General features: G+C 35.5%; 1 protein-coding gene across 1 annotated transcript; it reads left to right on the forward strand.

Annotated features, from left to right (window-relative positions):
* Positions 1 to 206: 206 nt before the first annotated feature.
* KLHL15 (kelch-like family member 15) lies at positions 207 to 17,904 on the forward strand. Its single transcript, XM_006835568.1, has 2 exons — positions 207 to 911; positions 16,795 to 17,904. The coding sequence occupies exons 1-2, from the start codon at positions 207 to 209 to the stop codon at positions 17,902 to 17,904; spliced, it is 1,815 nt and encodes a 604-aa protein (XP_006835631.1).
* The last annotated feature ends 455 nt before the right edge of the window (positions 17,905 to 18,359 follow it).

An 18,359-nucleotide genomic window follows, 5' to 3' on the forward strand; every position in this document is an offset into this window, starting at 1 on the left:
CTCTGGTGGGTTTGAACTGTCAACTGCCCAAAACAATAGCCTGCGTATCTTTATGTTGTGTTCTCAAGGATTTGTGCATGTAGGACTTCAGCTATGGAAATAGATAATTACAAAAATTGTTTTAAGTTCCTTAAGTTAGTAATATCTTTAGAATGCATGGAAATGATTAACACCATTTTCTTTGATTACTTTTTTCCAGAACATTCATGGCAGGGGACGTGGAAGGATTCTGTTCCTCCATTCATGACACCAGTGTCTCTGCTGGATTCAGAGCACTGTATGAGGAGGGATTACTTCTTGATGTCACTTTGGTTATAGAAGATCATCAGTTCCAGGCCCATAAAGCACTGCTGGCCACCCAAAGTGACTACTTCAGGATTATGTTTACTGCCGACATGAGAGAGCGAGATCAGGACAAAATTCATTTAAAAGGTCTAACAGCTACTGGCTTTAGCCACGTCCTTCAGTTTATGTACTACGGAACTATAGAACTGAGTATGAATACTGTTCATGAGATTCTTCAGGCTGCCATGTATGTGCAACTTATAGAAGTGGTGAAGTTCTGCTGCTCTTTTTTATTAGCGAAAATCTGCTTAGAAAATTGTGCAGAAATTATGAGACTCTTAGATGATTTCGGTGTAAACATCGAGGGAGTCAGGGAGAAGTTGGACGCTTTTCTGCTAGACAACTTTGTGCCACTCATGTCCAGACCTGACTTCCTGTCCTATTTGAGTTTTGAGAAGCTTATGTCTTATTTGGATAATGACCACCTGAGCAGGTTTCCAGAGATAGAGCTGTACGAGGCTGTGCAGTCTTGGCTGCGACATGATAGAAGACGCTGGAGACATACCGATACCATCATTCAGAACATCAGGTTTTGTTTGATGACTCCATCCAGTGTTTTTGAGAAGGTTGGTGCATTTGAAAGCAATAGATAGGATTCATCATTTAGTTAAAGACAGTATATCTATAGATTAGATTCTCATATTGATCAAGATCCTAACAGGGAATAAGCAGTTTATATATAAGAAGCCTAATTTGTTGTAGTTTGTACATTTAGGTTTTGTAAAACACATTTTGCAGGTGAAAGGTGAACCAGGTAGGTAGTAGAGTAGTTTCACTTTTAAAGTACTGTTAAAGTTTAAGGATAATGAACATAATCCAAACTATTACAAGTTGCTTTAGCTTTTCTGTCTGTTCACAAAGTAATTAATAATTAAATCTCAACTGGGTCAGACTAGCACTCTTTTTAAAAATTAATTTAAATAATACATGCTGAAATTGGAGTTGAGAAGAATTTTATAGTTCTGAATGATGTATTAATACAGTTTCTAATTCCTCTAAAATATAGTAAGGATACACAAAATAGCTCTTTAAAACCAAATAGGCATCAGTGGTGATTTTCTTTCCTATCTCACCTAGTTCTCTTTTCCCCTCTGTTTGTGAATACTGAATTTGTACGTGAAAACATTTTATATGTCCAAGAACAGCATTTTGACATTGCTAAACATGTAGGCTATAATTCTTCTATCTGTAGTGATCAGACTTCCCTGTGCACATTTTACTATTTTGTGCTCTCTTAAAAAATAGACTTTCTCCAAAATAGTCTTGATCTTTTTGCATGTAAGCATTTTCATTTGTCAGAGTCTCACTTGTGATCTTTTCTTGCCCAAAGGAGAGAAAGCAGTTTCAGTAATTGCTGAACTTAATTGGTTTCTAATCACATGGTTACCTCTGGGGCTCTGTTTACCTCTTACATCGTCTTTCTAGAAAGCACGCTTTGGGTTGACACCCTTCATGTGAAACAGTTCTTCAGCTTTAGTTTCATGATTAAAAATATAGTATCTACAAAGGAGGGTTGTTTACACCATTTGAAAAATAAACAAATTTGCGCCTTTGAATAACACACAGCAGCCTTTCATGGTTTATTTTTCTCTCTGAAATGCTGTGAAATGTCATTAACTTACACTTTTAATAGAGAACTCAATCTTAAGGGGTTTTATCTTTATTCTCAGAATGTATTGAGATGGCAAAGTAATTAAAACTAAATAGAATACATTTCTTAATTATTATTTGTTTAGTGATAATCAGCCCCACATCAACTATGTAAATAATTTGTCTGATATTTTTATTTTTTTCCCCCTTTTATTGTTTTTTCCCCTGGGGAGTCCTGTTTTGTCTTTATCACATTAAACACATATGCTTCCCACTACTCAAACAACCAAAAACCCTGCATCATCCCTCTAGATGGAAGTACTTGTGGAAAGAAAATGAAATTTCCCCTCTTGTAGGACAATGGGGTAGATAATTACTAGTAGTAAATGATTTTTAAGTGCAGAGCCCTTTTATATTCTTGTTAGCAGATCAAGGTAGCCAATAGTGACAGTGACTGAAAGTTAATATTGTTGAGTAATTTGTAAATCATAACATTTTGCATGTACAGCATCAGAGGTAGTTATTAACCCCATGGCTGGGTATTGTAGGAGTGTAATCAACATTTGTAGATTGCAAATGTTGCTAATTTTGTAATTTTTCAGTGTTTTCTAATGCAAACCTTTCCGTTTTTAGTGTTCTTATTTAGGATAAATGGAAGGTAGTCAGTGGTTCTTCCTTTAGCATTATGTGAGATTTTTAATGTTTATCAATTAAAGGGGAACCCATGACTTTCTAAATACTGAGAAACACTGAGTCGGGCAGATTTAAGACTTACCTTATGGATTATCTCTAGAAACAAAACTAAAAAGGAAGTTTTGGTTGGGAAATAAGAGAGAATTTAGACTGTTTTAAACCAGATTGTTTTGAGCTCTTTGAAACTAGGCCCCCCTTTTTTTCTGTACCCAGCACACTGCAGGTCTCAAACAAGGACATTTTAGCATCTCTTACATATGCACAACACCAGAGGGGTACACAATCATGTTTTAGAGAATCTACAGGGAAAAAAGTGTAAGCAGTTTTGATTTGTTTTATCATATGTGCTGAATTTTAGAAAAATGGAAAATGTGTTCTTCCATTTAGCTTTACATTTTCTGTAACTTTCTATTATGAAAACAGAAAAACGTGTGATTTTTCTATCTCACTGCATGCATATTCAGAGTTATGAATGAACTCATTTCCTGAACTTCTAGAAAAGCACTGTGCAATAGAAATACAATCTGAGCTACAAATGTGAATCAAAGATGTAATTTATATCCTTTGTAAATCACATCTTTGTAAACAGAAAAAAGTCTGAAAGAAGAGTGGATCACCCATAAAACTTGCTGAAAGTTCATAGTTGTTAACATTTTGCCCTGTTGGTTTTAGCTGGCTAGAGGGCGGATGTGCCTGTTGTGGAATTTTTTTGTGTTGTTTTCTGCTAAACCATTTCAAAGAAAGTTGTAGACATTAAAGTAGTTCATTTCTAAATACTTCAGCAAGCATCTAGTCTTCCAAGATAAAGGATTCACCTACATAACCATAATGCTATCATTATACCAAAGAGCATGAATGATTTCTGTACTATGTCATGTAATATCTAGTTCATTAGCTCTTTTCATCTGAAACAGTATTTAATCAAGGTTCACACAGTACATTTGGCATTATATCTCTTTTATTAGAATTCTCTCCTTTTCTCCATTTATAATGAGGATGTTTACACATTAAAAAAAAAAGGTTGAAACAGTAGTATAATAAAAAACCTGGATTAGCACCTAGATTCAAGAACTGTTAAGACATTTTGCCATATTTGTTTTATATAGTTTTTTCTGTGCTGAATCTTTGAAAATAAGTTGTAAACATAGCACTTCACCCCTAAATATTTAAGTATGCCACTCCTAAGAATAAGGATTTAAAAAAAATCTAGCTATAATACCATTCTACCTAGGAAAATTAACGCTGATATCATCTAAATGTTGTTGTTAGGTGCCAAAGAGTTGATTTTGACTCATAGCAATCCTATGTACAACAAAACAAAATACAAGTGGTGCCACATTGCTGAGGGTCTTCTTTTTTTTTTTTAACTTTTCCCTTCAGGGATGTGACCCTCCTGATTACATGTCCAAAGTATGAGAGATGAAGTCTCACCTTCCTTGCTTCTAAGGATCATTCTGGCAGTACTTCTTCCAACATAGCAGTGCCCAGGGTATATTCGATAGTCTCAGTTTTCCTTATTGTCAAGCTTCATATACATATGGGGCAATTGAAATACCATGATTTGGGTCAGGTGTACTTAGTCCACAAAGTGACATCTTTGCTTCGTAATACTTGGAGCAAATTTGCCCTTTGATTTATCAACTGCTGCTTCCGTGGGCACTTAACTGTGGATCCAAGTAAAATGAAATCCTTGTCAACGTCAATCTCTTCTCTGTTTATCATGTTGTTGCTTGCTGGTCCAGTTGTGAGGATTTTTGTTTTCCGTATGTTGAAGTGTAATCCATAACTGAAGGCTGTATGTAGTCTTTGATCTTCATCAGTAAATGCTTCAAATCTTCATGTTTTATTATTGCTATATGAGATAATTTAGGAGTTTTAGGAACAGTTACAGGAAAAGTATTGTAATGCTAGAGGAAAACCACTTACTGATTCTTTAATTGAATTAGAAATCAGTTTTTTAAAATTACAAAGCTACTGTCATGACTAAAATCAAGAGTTTTACTTACTTTCTGTCAGGATTCTTTCTGATTCATAAAATTTTCTTTCCTCCTTTTATTTAGAGCCCCTCTATTTCAATTTACTGGGATTAAAGGTAGCTAAAATATCAGAATTAAAAGATTATTTCTTATAATAAATTAGTGTGTCTCTATGACTCCAGAATATTCTTATATAATACAGTTGTCACTTGGCTATAGAACTCTTGATATGTGACGAGTCTGAATTGAGATTTTAGACTTAATGAGACACAAAGGATATAAATTACATCTTTGATTCACATTTGTAGCTCAGATTATATTTCTGTTGCACAGTGCTGTTCTAGAAGTTCAGGAAATGAGCTCTTTCGTAACTCTGAATATGCATGCAGTAAACAGTCTTTCTTATGTATTTAACCCCTCTCCTGGATTCCCAGCTTTTAGAAGTGTTACACAGAGTTAGTGTTAAGTGAACTGAACTATTTGTATGGAGTTGCTGAGGAAGATAACTGTTATTTGGGTATAGTTTCTCTTAGGAAAAAGAAAAGCTTCTATACAATTGGTGAAGGATCCCATAGAAGTTTTAGTTCTTCCTTTGGTGTAGTAATGGCCAGAGCGGAGCAGTAGGTTCATAGTAAGGCTAAAGTAGAACCCCAGCTGGTTCCAGTGACCTCTGAAGCATTGTTCTTTCTCTGCTGAAACCTTTTTAAAAATTCTTTTTGCAGTGTCTTTGCTCCTAGTCCTCTACTAAGTATTTTCCCCAATTGAAAGCAGGTTGTCTTACTATGTGTACAGAGTACTCTCTGGAACCATCACCAAAGAGGTTTCTTTACTGAGTTCCTAAGAGGCAATGATCTATATATCTGAACAATATATAAACGCACTGACAGCAAGTTAATTCTGACTCATAGCAACCTTACATACAGGGTTTCTGAGACTGTAAATCTTTATGGGATCAGACAGCCTCATCTTTCTCCCACAGAACTGCCGGAGGGTTTGAATCAATGAGCTTGCTCCATATGCATATATAGAGTGAGCGAGAACACTTAACATATGATCCCCATTTTATAGATGAGAAAACAGGGTTCAGAAATACTAGGAATCTTTTTCCAAAACAAGTGGCATTGCACAGACCGGGACCCATATCTGCTAGTTTCCCAGATGAGGAACTTCCCCCATTAAAGCTGCTAGAGTGGAGAGAGGACTCTAAAGTGCAGGAAGCATGCACCCTGGGCTGTTTGCAGTTAAGAGAGTTGTGATAGTTCTAATACGTTTGCATGAGGGTTATAGCATGTTTATGAAGGAAACATAGCCTAAGTAATAAAAAAAGTATAAGGTGTAGGGAACTTTTTAGGATGTGAAAGCACAATTTAAGGATCTTGACCTTTAGCATAGTTTTTTAAAATACTGCCTATCATTTATTTTATCTACAGTATATTCTCAAGTTTAAATCTTGATGGTAGTTTCCGTTTTTACTTACGTAGATGTTTGTGCCATGTATTTTTATTAGCTCTGGTGGTCTTTGCATCCGTTAACAAAGATAAGTTCTGACACTTGTCATTCTGAATTTCAGTGTTGTGAAGGTTTAAAGAGTTTAAACTCTGCTCTTTGGTTTTTTTTTTTTACTTTAAACACAAATTACTGCTTTATTGAAAACATTTATGAAGTAAATGTATATTTGGCAAAATGCATATTATACTTGACTTTTTTGTATGGAAAATATCTTTTTAGCAAAATTGTTAAATTATTCATTAAAATAACCATATGTTGATTCTTTTAGTATAGTGACATTTTAATATTTTTGAACCTAGGGCTTCCTCAGTATGATAAATATGCATAAAGTAGACTCAGCATACCTGTAATTACTTTAGAAATTGTATTACTATGTAAAGTACCTTCAAAATTATAAAAATCTCTTATTTTAAATCATATAAATATTTTTTAAAAAACACATTAGATAAACATTGAATTTAGGATTTTACAGTTGATTTTATTCATTGGGTATTGATGATGAAATTTTATGAGGGCTCTTCAACAAGTTTGTAGAAAATTCCATTATCTTTTCATCCATTTTCCACAAAATTTTTTGAAGCCCCCTTGTATGTAAGACTTAGCTGAATTTATGATAGGATATTATTAATTCTCCTTTGCTGATAATATATTTGGGATTTAACAGATCATCTGTATTTTATCAGTTTATTGTTATTAGTGTATTTACATTTTCAGATAATTTTGGTAGCCTGCTGAAAAAAAAAGATTTTATTATTGATAGTTATAATTCTAGGGTAAGCATAACAGTGCTTCAGAAATACTAACAGTTGTTCAAAAATATTTATTGTGGCTTTAAAAGCTACATTAAAAAATGGGGCTATGGTGTCTGGATTCACCTTGAGACTGCAAGAATTTAAAGATTACAAATCAAAAGTATCAGAAGTATACATTATTAGAAGTATAGTAGATCTCAGAACTGATCTTCATAAAACACTGATAATTGTCCAAATGTTTTCTCTGACAACTTAGTTGATAGATATGCGTTGATATTAGTTGATAGATAGGTGGGTTGATGGCAGCATTATCAATAAACTGACACTTAAGGAAGTTTATTGTTTTTAGTATAATCTCATGCTTTGGTGGTGTGATATTCTGGTTAACCAAGTCACAATCGACTTGAAAATGAAATTGCTTATGCATCTATGTAAGATGTAGGTGTAATATACCCCTCCTGAATTCCCTAGTTTAATCTTTGTATAACATGTTTTCACTAATCTAGAAGTTGGCCTGTCCAAAATCTCTGTCCAAACAAACCATTACCACAGTTTAGACAAAACTCTTTGAAAAAGGTTTATGTATAATAACTTCAGCTAAACCCAGGTAGATCTAGAAGAATAAACAGATTGCCCTCTAAACCTCAACATTTTAGAAATACATGAGAATAAAAATAGTAAAAAGATAAATGTTTAATGAAACAGTAAACTGTATTTCAGATGTGAAATAAGCCTTTTTTTAAAACAGGTTTTAAATCACCTGTAGGCATTAAATAGATTTACAGGTGTCTTAACAACAACAGGTAGAAAGGAGCCCTGGTGGTGCAGTTGTGAAATAATTGGTCAGTGATTTTAACTCAGCAGCTGCTTGCTCCTTGAGAGAAGGATGTGACAATCTATTGGCCTTGGCAACCCTATGATGGGGCACTTCTACTCTGCCCTACAGGCTTGCTGTATAAGTTAGAATTGACTGGATGGCAATGGGTGTATATATACATATGTTTATACAGATATAAATTTGGACATTTATTAAACTAATCATCAGCTCACTTACCCCTTAGAGCGAAAGTACAGAGATTTGCGTTGGAAAATAGGTCACGGAGTTCAATATACTTTCCCACTTAATGCCTTTCTCTGTATGGCTCTCCTACTTTCTTACCCTCCTTACAGTTCTATGGGCTTGGGTGATTGGAATTCACATATACACCATTCTGTAAAAATCAAGCTGTTTTTCTCTTCTGGAGTCTTTTGCCTTTTATGTATGGATGTTGAGTATTCTTATTTTTCTGTCTTTGCTTTCTTTGTGTTAACTCCAGAATCCCAGGTTCCTGAAGAGTGCCCGTAATCTAGGGTGTTGACTGCTCTTAGATCCCCTGGGAAAGATACTACCCTAGAGGGCGTAGCAAGCAGATGAGAACCTATTGAAACAGGAGTTTAAAAATTCCATCTTACTGTGTGCACTGCCTTCCTTTTATAAAGATGAAAACGAGCATAGAATTAGAAATTAGCTATGGAGTAAAAGGAAAGGAGGACATGCAAGGGGAATTGCTATGTTGACATGTGGAAGAACACCTTTTCAATAAATAGTTAAAGGGGGGAGGGGCCAAATGATACACAGAATTTAAAAGTTCAGAGAAGTCCAGAAATGTAGAAAAAGGTTACAGCAGGAAAGAAACAAGAGGAAATACTAACATTTTAGGCTTAAAAATTTTTGTTTGTAAATGTATTATTGATCTAGAAAATTCCTCATGTGGCATAGGTAAACATTGTTCAAGAACATTCAGAAGTTGTGATTTAATCCTTTTATTTGGCTTTCCTTCTGCTCTACCATTTTTATAAATAAAATTAAGATATTTACATAATTGAAAATTTTTTCCATAAATAGGAAAAAAAATTCTCCCCATAAACTTAAGAGTTCAAAAGCCAGTTGTATATTCTAAATATTAATCGGACAATAAAAAGGTATTCATAAATCTTTTTAAAATTAATTTTTCTCTACATTTTAGACTTTGCACTTGTAATTTCTAATAGTGCTTTTTCTGTTGCACCAAAATTAGGAAATTAGATTTATTCTGAGCACTTTTTTTTTTGAGTTAAACATTTTTCACTTTGCAGAAAAGTTGAATAGAGGGACTAAGCAAATTGTGCTGAAACTAAATTGTTATTATTGTCCTGAGGGGCCTTCTACCTCGTTCACTTTACTGTTGAAGTTCAATTCAGTGCTTTAGCCTATTGCTTACTTAACGAAGAGAGGATGGTAAAATCCTTATTAAAATTTATCTTTACCATTTGGTGTTTGACTTAGTATAATATTGCCAAAAGGATTTGTCCTTAGCATGAACTGCTTTTTTGGATGATTTTTGTTTCTTATAAATCAGTGCAAACTTTAGTTCTTAGCATGATTTTACAGAAATAAAGACTTTCTTGTATCAGGGTAGATGCTTTTGCAATACAATACAGAAAGGACTGCTCCACATTTACTGAGTACTAAAATTATATCAAATGTAGCTCTGGTTCCCAGTGATGTACTTTGTTTTAGAACTACCCTTAAAGCCCCTTAGTAAATGCTCTGTTTCTGACTTACTTATTTTGAGAAGATTGGATCCTGGTAGATAAGAAATGATAAACTGACAACCAGAACTCAGTCTTTCACATGATATCTTATACTCACTATGCTGAGAATTCTAATCACATTTTTAGACATAGGACTGACTAGAGAGGTGTCTGCTCCTAAGTGGGAACCAACTTGATGGCACTTATTATAATACAATACAAAGATGTCTACAGAAACCACACCAAAATTAGTTCTCGCATTTTTTCCTTTGGTAACTATATGCATATATATGTGCACAAATTACATTAAACTAAGAGATAGAGGAGGAAATGGCCATTTAAAATCTTTGGACCACTTTTTACGAGTTAATGCATATATATATATATATATATATTGGCATTTTGTATTCAAACTAAGGACAAAATGCTTTTCACAATATAATTTTTTAACTATTAAAGCAAGAAAAGTGTTAAGAATGAATAAATTCTAAGTTTTAAAACAAGGTAAGTTTTTTAATTCCGTGAAAGGATAAAGTAATTCAGAACATGAAAGAAATGTCATTCTTTCCATATCTCTTGCTTTGTAGAACACCTGATATACAGATAGTTAAACTGTTACATGTGGAATGAATGATGGTAGAATTGCTTTCTCAATAAAAAGATGAGCTACACATTTCTTTTTTAATAGGTCCCTTCCATTCTCATGGAAGGTTTCAGTCCCATACCTTTTGCTTTAAAGCATAGTAGATCCAATTATCCAGGAGTATCAGATAATTTCTATAATGAATGAAGAAACTGGCTATGCTCACTGATAATTACGTGGGTTTTAGAGGGGAGATGCAGTAATAAGTAGCTCTGGAGAAAAGGCAAGACAGATCTAGAACTTTAGCCCTTGGCAAAGAAGTAGGAGCTAAATTTTGTTGGTTAAAAGATAGTAGTAAGAAGAATCAACTGTCTCAAAAGGCGTAACTTCCACTAAATTAAATATAGATATGTAGCTTTGATCTGGACTTTAAAATGAATATGAAGTAACTTGTGTAAATTCTTTGAAATCCAAGTTTCAAAGAAGCATGATAGGACAATAGGGAGATAACAGAGGAACCAGTATATTGGGTGTAAAACAAAAGACTAGAAAATGATTACAAACAGGTAAACTGGATCAGTTGATAGACTCTGCAGGACCCTGGCCTTGGAGGGTGGACAGCCTTTTATGGGCCACTCAGTCTATTCTTCAGTATGATGCTGGGAGTCCTCCAGCACTCCTGATCAGTGGTCACCCTTCTGGATTACCTCCTGTGGTGAGAGGTTTACTGACTTCAGAGGCAGACAGTTTATGACTTTGGGGGAAAATGTACCCCATACCCTCTCAACTGGTTACAAAAGGGAGACATAATCCTTGAAAAAAAAGCCTGAAACAAAACCTATATACAGCCTAAAAAGGCAAGTTCCTCCAAAGCTCACTGGTCACTGTGTGTTACACATGTATGCAATCGTTTCCCCCCAGCATCTACTGTCGACTGTAAAACAATTTTGTTTTTTTGAGAATATTTTATATAGTCTGTATTTCTCCTCTGAAAATTTGAATATCTGTTAGTACATATGGATTAACCTCATTCAGTTATTCCATATGGCATATAATAGCGTTTATCCAACCAGTGTCTTATTGATAGGTATTTGAGTTGTTTCCAGTTTTTGTGCTATTACAAATAATGGTGAATGAACAACCATTATCTGGGCAGTTCTAGTTATAAAGCTTTATCCTTACATTGGCCTAAAATCTTACTACCATTTTCTTATCTTAAAAACCGCCATCTTTCTTGGGTTTGAAACATTCCTCATCAATTGAACCATCTTTTATTTGATTTATGATCTCTTCTGGACTTGGTCCACTTTGTCAGTGGCTACTTTGAAGTGTAGTGATGGGACTGAACACCCTGACTTCATTGTGGTTTCACCTGAATTGAGAGGGTAGAACAGTGTGTTCTGTTCATTCATCCTGTGCATGGTTTTACTAGGTTTTAAGGCCTCCATATCACATTGTTAGTTCAGAGTAAAGATAGAATCATTTCAAGCTTTACATTTGGGGACCTTTGAGTGTCTGAAAAAAGTTATGGATTCGCCACCATCTCAATCTACTCCCAAAATGTTTTTGTACACAATTGTTGGTGTAATTTTAGGTGGTTCCGGAGTCCTTAGTGCTTTTTCTCTTTTAGGATAAGACTTTATTGATTACTTTGCTGCAGTCATAGATCCTCTTCTACCAGTACTGTGATGTTGTCAAAAATGAAGCAGGAAAGAGATTTTTGGCATTGCTTAGTGAGTTCATGCTGCCTCCTAGTGTTTAGCACTTGCCTATTTTTAAACATTCACTAACTTTATTAGTATTATTATTTTTAAACTGCCCAGGGTAAACCTTAAGCAAACCAGCTTGTAGTTTAGAAATCTCTCTGGCTTCTTGTTCTCCTCTCCCATTCCTTGCTGTTATTCACAGATTACAGAAAGCAATTAAGCAGCCTTATCTGCAGAGCCTCTCAGTATCCTAGGACGTGACTTGTGATATTGAATGACTTGAACTTGGTTAGACTAACTAGAAGCTTTCTTCTTTTCTCAGCCATCTTGGATTTAAGTTTCTTTCTAGTAATCGTATTTGATCTTCAGATAGAATAAAACATTCTTAGCTGAGAATGGAAATCAAATAGGAGCAAAGCTGCTTCTCTTTGTCATTTGCTAATATGACATGAAGCACCCCATGGAGTGGGGGTGGAGGGAGACCTCACTTTTTCCTCTGCTGCTTTTGACTGTAACCTCTAAAATGCCATTTATTCACCGTCTGGCCCTTTGTAAAGCCACAGTTCATACTGAGGCTTTAAGCCATGTTCACAGTATTCTTACAGCTCCATTTCACTCTGTATAATACTTGTTTTATGTGCCCCTTTTTTCCCCTACCATCTGTTGTAACTGGTTTTTTAGACATCTGAGTTCCAGAAAGCGCTGTGCAGCCACATCAGATTTTTTTTTAAGATACTTTCCCCTTGTTTTCCCCTCATCAGTGAATTTTGCAGTTATGTAGTCAGTATGATAACGCTTCTGAGAGCCTCCACTCCATTTTGTTTCTGATCTTGGAATCGATTCTAGTTTTCATTTGAAAAACTTGAAATCTGCCTATCCAATATGGGCAACATTCCTTTCTTTCTCTCTTGATTCCCAAATAACATGGCTGCTTTATCTAAAGGTTCTTCCTGCTTTCCTACTTGCATGCTTCAGATGCGTTGATTTAAGCTGAGTGATGCTTTCATAGATGCCCCCTGGTCAGTAATAATAGTGTTGTTTTTGTTTTGTTTTTGAGTACTACCACATGACAGGGAGTCCTGGGGTGGCACTATAGAATGAGCACTGGAATGCTAACAGCAAGATTTGTTCAGACCTACCAATGGCTCTTCAGAAACACCATATACAGGGTTACTATGAGTCGGAACCAACTCCATGACACTTAACAACTAAATGACAGACACTGTACTAAGTCCTTCTCACAGAGATGGGCTCACTGAAATCCTGTCAGAGGGTTTGAGGCATAAGTGCTGTTGCTGTCCCAGTAGTCACAGAGGGGCTTCAAAAAGTTTGTGGAAAAATTCCATTATGCTTGAATTCCATTTTTCCATGAACGTTTTGAAGCCACTGCGTACAGATTATGAAATAGGCTTGAGGATGTTCAGTCATACACCTAAGATTGTACACCTTGTGAGTGGTAGCCAGTTATTCCCTAACTTGGATGCTTAATCACTATGCTGTGCTGCTTGACATGGTGTTTAATGACTATACTGGACAAGATTCTATTACTTCAAAACCTGTGTAGCTTTGAGACGACTGGCTGTGCACAGTAGGCATTTAAATATTTAATTTGAGGCTTACATTTCTTGTTGATTTCTAGGAATTGCTTTTATCTTCTAAAAGTCAGTTAAGAAAAAAAATGGGTAAGGCACACTAGGCCTTCATAGAATAATTCAATTCATATAAGAAGTGAATGAAAAACAAAAATATGAAAAGATGCTCATTTTTATTCTTCAAATATATTCAGTTTCAAAAGACATGTTTTCTAAATGACAAGAACTGTTTGATGTTTATAAATGTGATACATGGAAAATCAAGAATGCAAAAATGTTTATGAAATTCTGGAGGTAATCAGCATTAACACAAGCCAAAGCATGCATCAAATATTATTAGGATAACATCAGAGAACTATTACTTTTGTTGTTACTTTTAGCTCATGTCTTCTATTAACCCATACACAATTACATCACTTCTGGTTGGTTGAAGCAGTAGGTCAGACAACACTTACTACAGTAGTGTCTATGTAAGTGGATGGCCAAAAAATAATGTAGCACCACAGTCATTGAAGGGGGACTCATTTTGCCATGCTCCTCACTTTTTTGTATTGTAAGACAGTCAGCCTAGCCTGCTCTTCTTATTCTTTCTAGGAGTAGTGTACGACGTTTGTCTCTTAGCACCACCTCAAAATCTGAACAAAAGATCAAGAGTTGACTTTTAAAAACACATGCTGTGAACATCATTCCATGTTAGTAAATATTCAGTGATCTGATCCTTACTGATTATATAGTATGCCATTGTTTCTCATAAGAAGTTGTTTCCTTGTGGTAAGGAAGTAAAAGTAAAGGAGAAGACCTCAGATCTTCCTTATATTTCTGCTTTTTTTTTTTTTAAATATCACTGTTTACTGAAATTGCTTATTAGTTGCTATGCTTTCTTCCATAGTTACCCAGATTATTTTCCTGGGCAACCAAGCATTAGGATCCATATGACTGATTGCTTTTCTATATAATGAACCATTGTTTTCGAAGCAGGGTCATTAGGCTCATTCACTGAGCATGTTAAGTGTTTTTAATAAGTGAGTTTGCCACTTAAAAGAATATATGGAGGCTGTGTTATAACATACTAGAAGATGCATGAAGTTTGGAGTAAGATTGCCCTGGTTCAAGGTTCAGATCCTGACTACCAGTTTTAGTCATGTAAACAATTCTAACAAGTCATGTAACATTTTAAGCCTCACGTGGTTTTTTTAATCAGGAAAATGAGGATGGTGTTTGCTACCTCACTGGAAGAGTCATTTCTTGTGAGTTGTGAATTTAAAGTACCCAGTAGGTCTTGTCAACCTTGTTTTGTGTGCCTTTGATTCCTTTGCTAATCTAGTGAGCCCCTTAGAGATGCCCTTCTCAGAGTAATCATTTTAAATGTACATGACAAAATGCATGGGGTTGCAGAGAAAACCAATTATATTCAAATACACTTGTTTAGGTGCTTTGTTTCATGTACTTTTTTTTAACTTATATGGGATTGAATAAATGAAAGATAGGAAGGAGGGAAGAACAAAAGGGAGAAGGAAGGACAGCTAATAAATGTATAAAGGGACTTCAAAAAGTTCGTGGAAATACAGAATTAAAAAATGGAATTTTTCCGCAAACTTTTTATTATGAATTGGTTGAAAGTTTACAGAGCAGATCATCAGTTTACCTTCAACATTCTATACCCATTTTGGAATCCTGGTGTGGCACTGTGGGCTAATGCATCAGACTGCAAAGTTGTTTGAACTGCAAGGTTGGTGGTTCAAGCTCACCAGTTGCTCCTTGGAAACCCTCTACAGGGTCGCTATGAATCGGAATCAACTCAATGGCACTTTACAAGAACAACATACCCATTTTGTTTCATCTCATTGATTGCAATCCCTGCAATGTACTTCCTTCCTGTGTTTCCAGTTTCCATTGCTCCTATCCTAACCTTTCAGAACTTTGTCCTTGGGTAAATGCTGCCATTTTGATTTCAAAGGGCTGATTATTTTGAGGTGTGCATATTTCATCAGTGGTGGTATTCCCCTTGTTGACCTGTCCATTGTTCTGCTGAAAATTGAACCATGGGGGTGGGTTCATTTCCAGACCTGAAGGGCGACACAAAGGGCCATGGTTTGTCTATCCAACCAGTGAGTCTTCATTATGATTTTTTGTTTTGTTCTACATTTTTTCCCACTCTATCTAGGACCAACTAATGTGATCCCTTTCAGAATAGTTTGTAGTTTCACAGACTTACTGAAGCACCCCCCCCCCTTGCCTAGACTTGACTCTCTCAAGCTGTCTTCCAGATTTCCAATAGGCTCCTAGACATTTCCACCTTAGCATCTTACCAGTGGAGTCCTGGTCTGGCACTGTAGGATAAGCTTGTCTTCCATGTTTCCCTTCATGCTTACACCAATCTCCTTATCACTTACGGTCTAAATTCTAAAATCACATTCTTGTCCACCTTGTCCCTACTTAAATCATCATAGAATTCTGTAGATTTTCATCTTGTATATCTAATATTTCTATCCAAATTTAAGACCTAATCTTATCGTTGCCATATTATGATATAAGCCTTTTCTGTTGTTCTTCCTGATTATGGCTAGTTTGTTACTGTTCTGTATTTAATGTTCAGTTTCATACCTATTTGTCAACTCGACTGTGTTCTAAGTTCTTTGAGGGGATCAACCACATCTTAGGTATCCCCATACCACTTAGAATAATGCATAAAAGTTCTTCATAAGATAATTTAAAAATTTTTTGTAAGTATATATGTAAATTACCACATTTGCCAATTCAGCATTTTTCAGTTACACAATTTAATTTAGTAATATTAATCATGTACAATTACCACACTTGAAGATCTTGAACTGCAAGGTTGGCGGTTCAAGCTCACCAGCTGCTCCTTGGAAACCCTATACAGGGTCGCTGTGGGTCGGAACCAACTCAGTGGCACTTAACAACAACAACAAGATCTTAGCTATAGAATGATCATAATTTGGTAGTTCTAGCTGCAAAAGGAAAAGGGACAAATTTGAACTATTTTTGTTAACTGAATTATTGCTATAGCAGTTGATAATGTCTGACCCATTGTTATGTCAAGAACCTATTGGGAATATTATATATATTTAAATTTTCACTAAGTTTCCCCAGAATTATTCACTTGTGCTTATTTTTCAAGTGTTACTTGTGATTAATAAAACCCTAGGCATGGTTTCAATCTCTGTTGTGAAGCATATGTCCCACTACAGGGCCTGATATGTAATAGGTACTTAATACATTATGTTAGATATATTTACTTATGCCTAGAAGTACAATTTGTACCTGAAAAATAACTTAAAAAAGGTTGAAATGTACATAGGTGATTACAGATATAAATATAAAATCTTTGTTAAAGGAAAGTATGATCTTAACAAGAAGAGTAGTTTTAGTAAAGTATTTGTAAAATAATAGACTACTACTCATTTCAGCTATGATACTTAGGTTGCCATTGATGATTCTCTTTTGGTTAAATCCTTTTACTTATATTCTTAGGTCAAAACATCAGAATTTTATAGATACTCTCGTCAGCTGCGCTATGAAGTTGATCAAGCATTGAATTACTTTCAGAATATTCACCAGCAGCCTTTGATGGAAACAAAATCCAGTCGCATCCGTTCTGCCAAACCCCAAACTACAGTATTCCGTGGGATGATTGGACATAGCATGGTAAACAGTAAGATACTACTCCTAAAGAAACCAAGAGTCTGGTGGGAGCTGGAAGGTCCACAAGTACCTCTACGACCAGATTGTCTTGCTATTGTCAATAATTTTGTGTTCTTGTTAGGTGGGGAAGAATTGGGGCCAGATGGTGAATTCCATGCTTCTTCCAAAGTGTTCAGGTATGACCCACGACAGAATTCTTGGCTACGTATGGCAGACATGTCTGTTCCACGTTCAGAATTTGCAGTTGGCGTTATTGGGAAATTCATCTACGCAGTAGCCGGAAGAACCAGGGATGAGACATTCTATTCAACAGAGAGATACGACATCACCAATGATAAATGGGAATTTGTAGATCCTTATCCAGTCAACAAATACGGTCATGAAGGGACAGTACTCAATAACAAATTGTTTATCACCGGTGGAATCACATCATCTTCCACTTCCAAGCAAGTATGCGTGTTTGACCCTAGTAAAGAAGGCACCGTCGAGCAGCGCACTAGAAGAACTCAAGTGGTTACCAACTGCTGGGATAACAAGAGCAAAATGAATTACGCAAGATGCTTTCACAAGATGATCTCTTACAACGGCAAGCTGTATGTCTTTGGTGGTGTGTGTGTGATCTTGAGGGCCTCTTTTGAGTCTCAGGGATGCCCTTCCACAGAAGTATACAACCCAGAGACTGACCAGTGGACCATCTTGGCATCCATGCCAATTGGTAGAAGTGGTCATGGTGTGACTGTACTGGACAAACAAATAATGGTTCTTGGTGGCCTTTGCTATAATGGTCATTACAGCGATTCTATTCTCACTTTTGATCCAGATGAAAATAAATGGAAGGAGGATGAGTACCCTCGAATGCCCTGCAAGCTAGATGGTTTACAAGTTTGCAACCTGCATTTTCCTGAATATGTATTGGACGAGGTTAGACGTTGCAACTGATGACATTTACTTTAAAAAAACAAGCAAGCAAACAAAGCATTTGTTTGTGATATATAGTTACTTTAAAAACCATAAAGATAAACCTCACCAGTTTTACTATCAAAGCCATTGGTCTAATATCGTAAGAAGTTTTCATGTTGTGCTAGCATCCTTTTTTCTTTTTAGTGGCCTCAAACTCATGCAATAAGTTAATTCTAAGCGCTAGCTCTTGAAACTCCTTCCTGAAGCAGTTTAATAGAATGATCCACTTATCAGGGAAGTTGATTTTATGCTTTAAGAAATCAGTGTAGGGAAGATTTCTAGAATCTTCTAAGAGAAAATCTGATAAGTGTCACTGGATATGATTGCAAGTTTTCTATCTTGATCTGAAATCTTTTTGGACATCTATTTCAGTCTGTTAAACTTTTTGGTTTTGTTACTTAAAAAGTTTAAAACTCTTGACCTTTTTGCATGGC

This window comes from Chrysochloris asiatica, unplaced genomic scaffold (genome assembly GCF_000296735.1).
Source record: "Chrysochloris asiatica unplaced genomic scaffold, ChrAsi1.0 scaffold00018, whole genome shotgun sequence".
NCBI lineage: Eukaryota > Metazoa > Chordata > Mammalia > Afrosoricida > Chrysochloridae > Chrysochloris > Chrysochloris asiatica.

Coding starts and splice junctions, on each gene's coding strand:
- KLHL15 (XM_006835568.1), top strand. CDS start 207: ATGGCAGGGGACGTGGAAGGATTCTGTTCCTCCATTCATGACACCAGT. Junction 912..16,794: donor CATCCAGTGTTTTTGAGAAG/GTTGGTGCATTT, acceptor TTATATTCTTAG/GTCAAAACATCAGAATTTTA.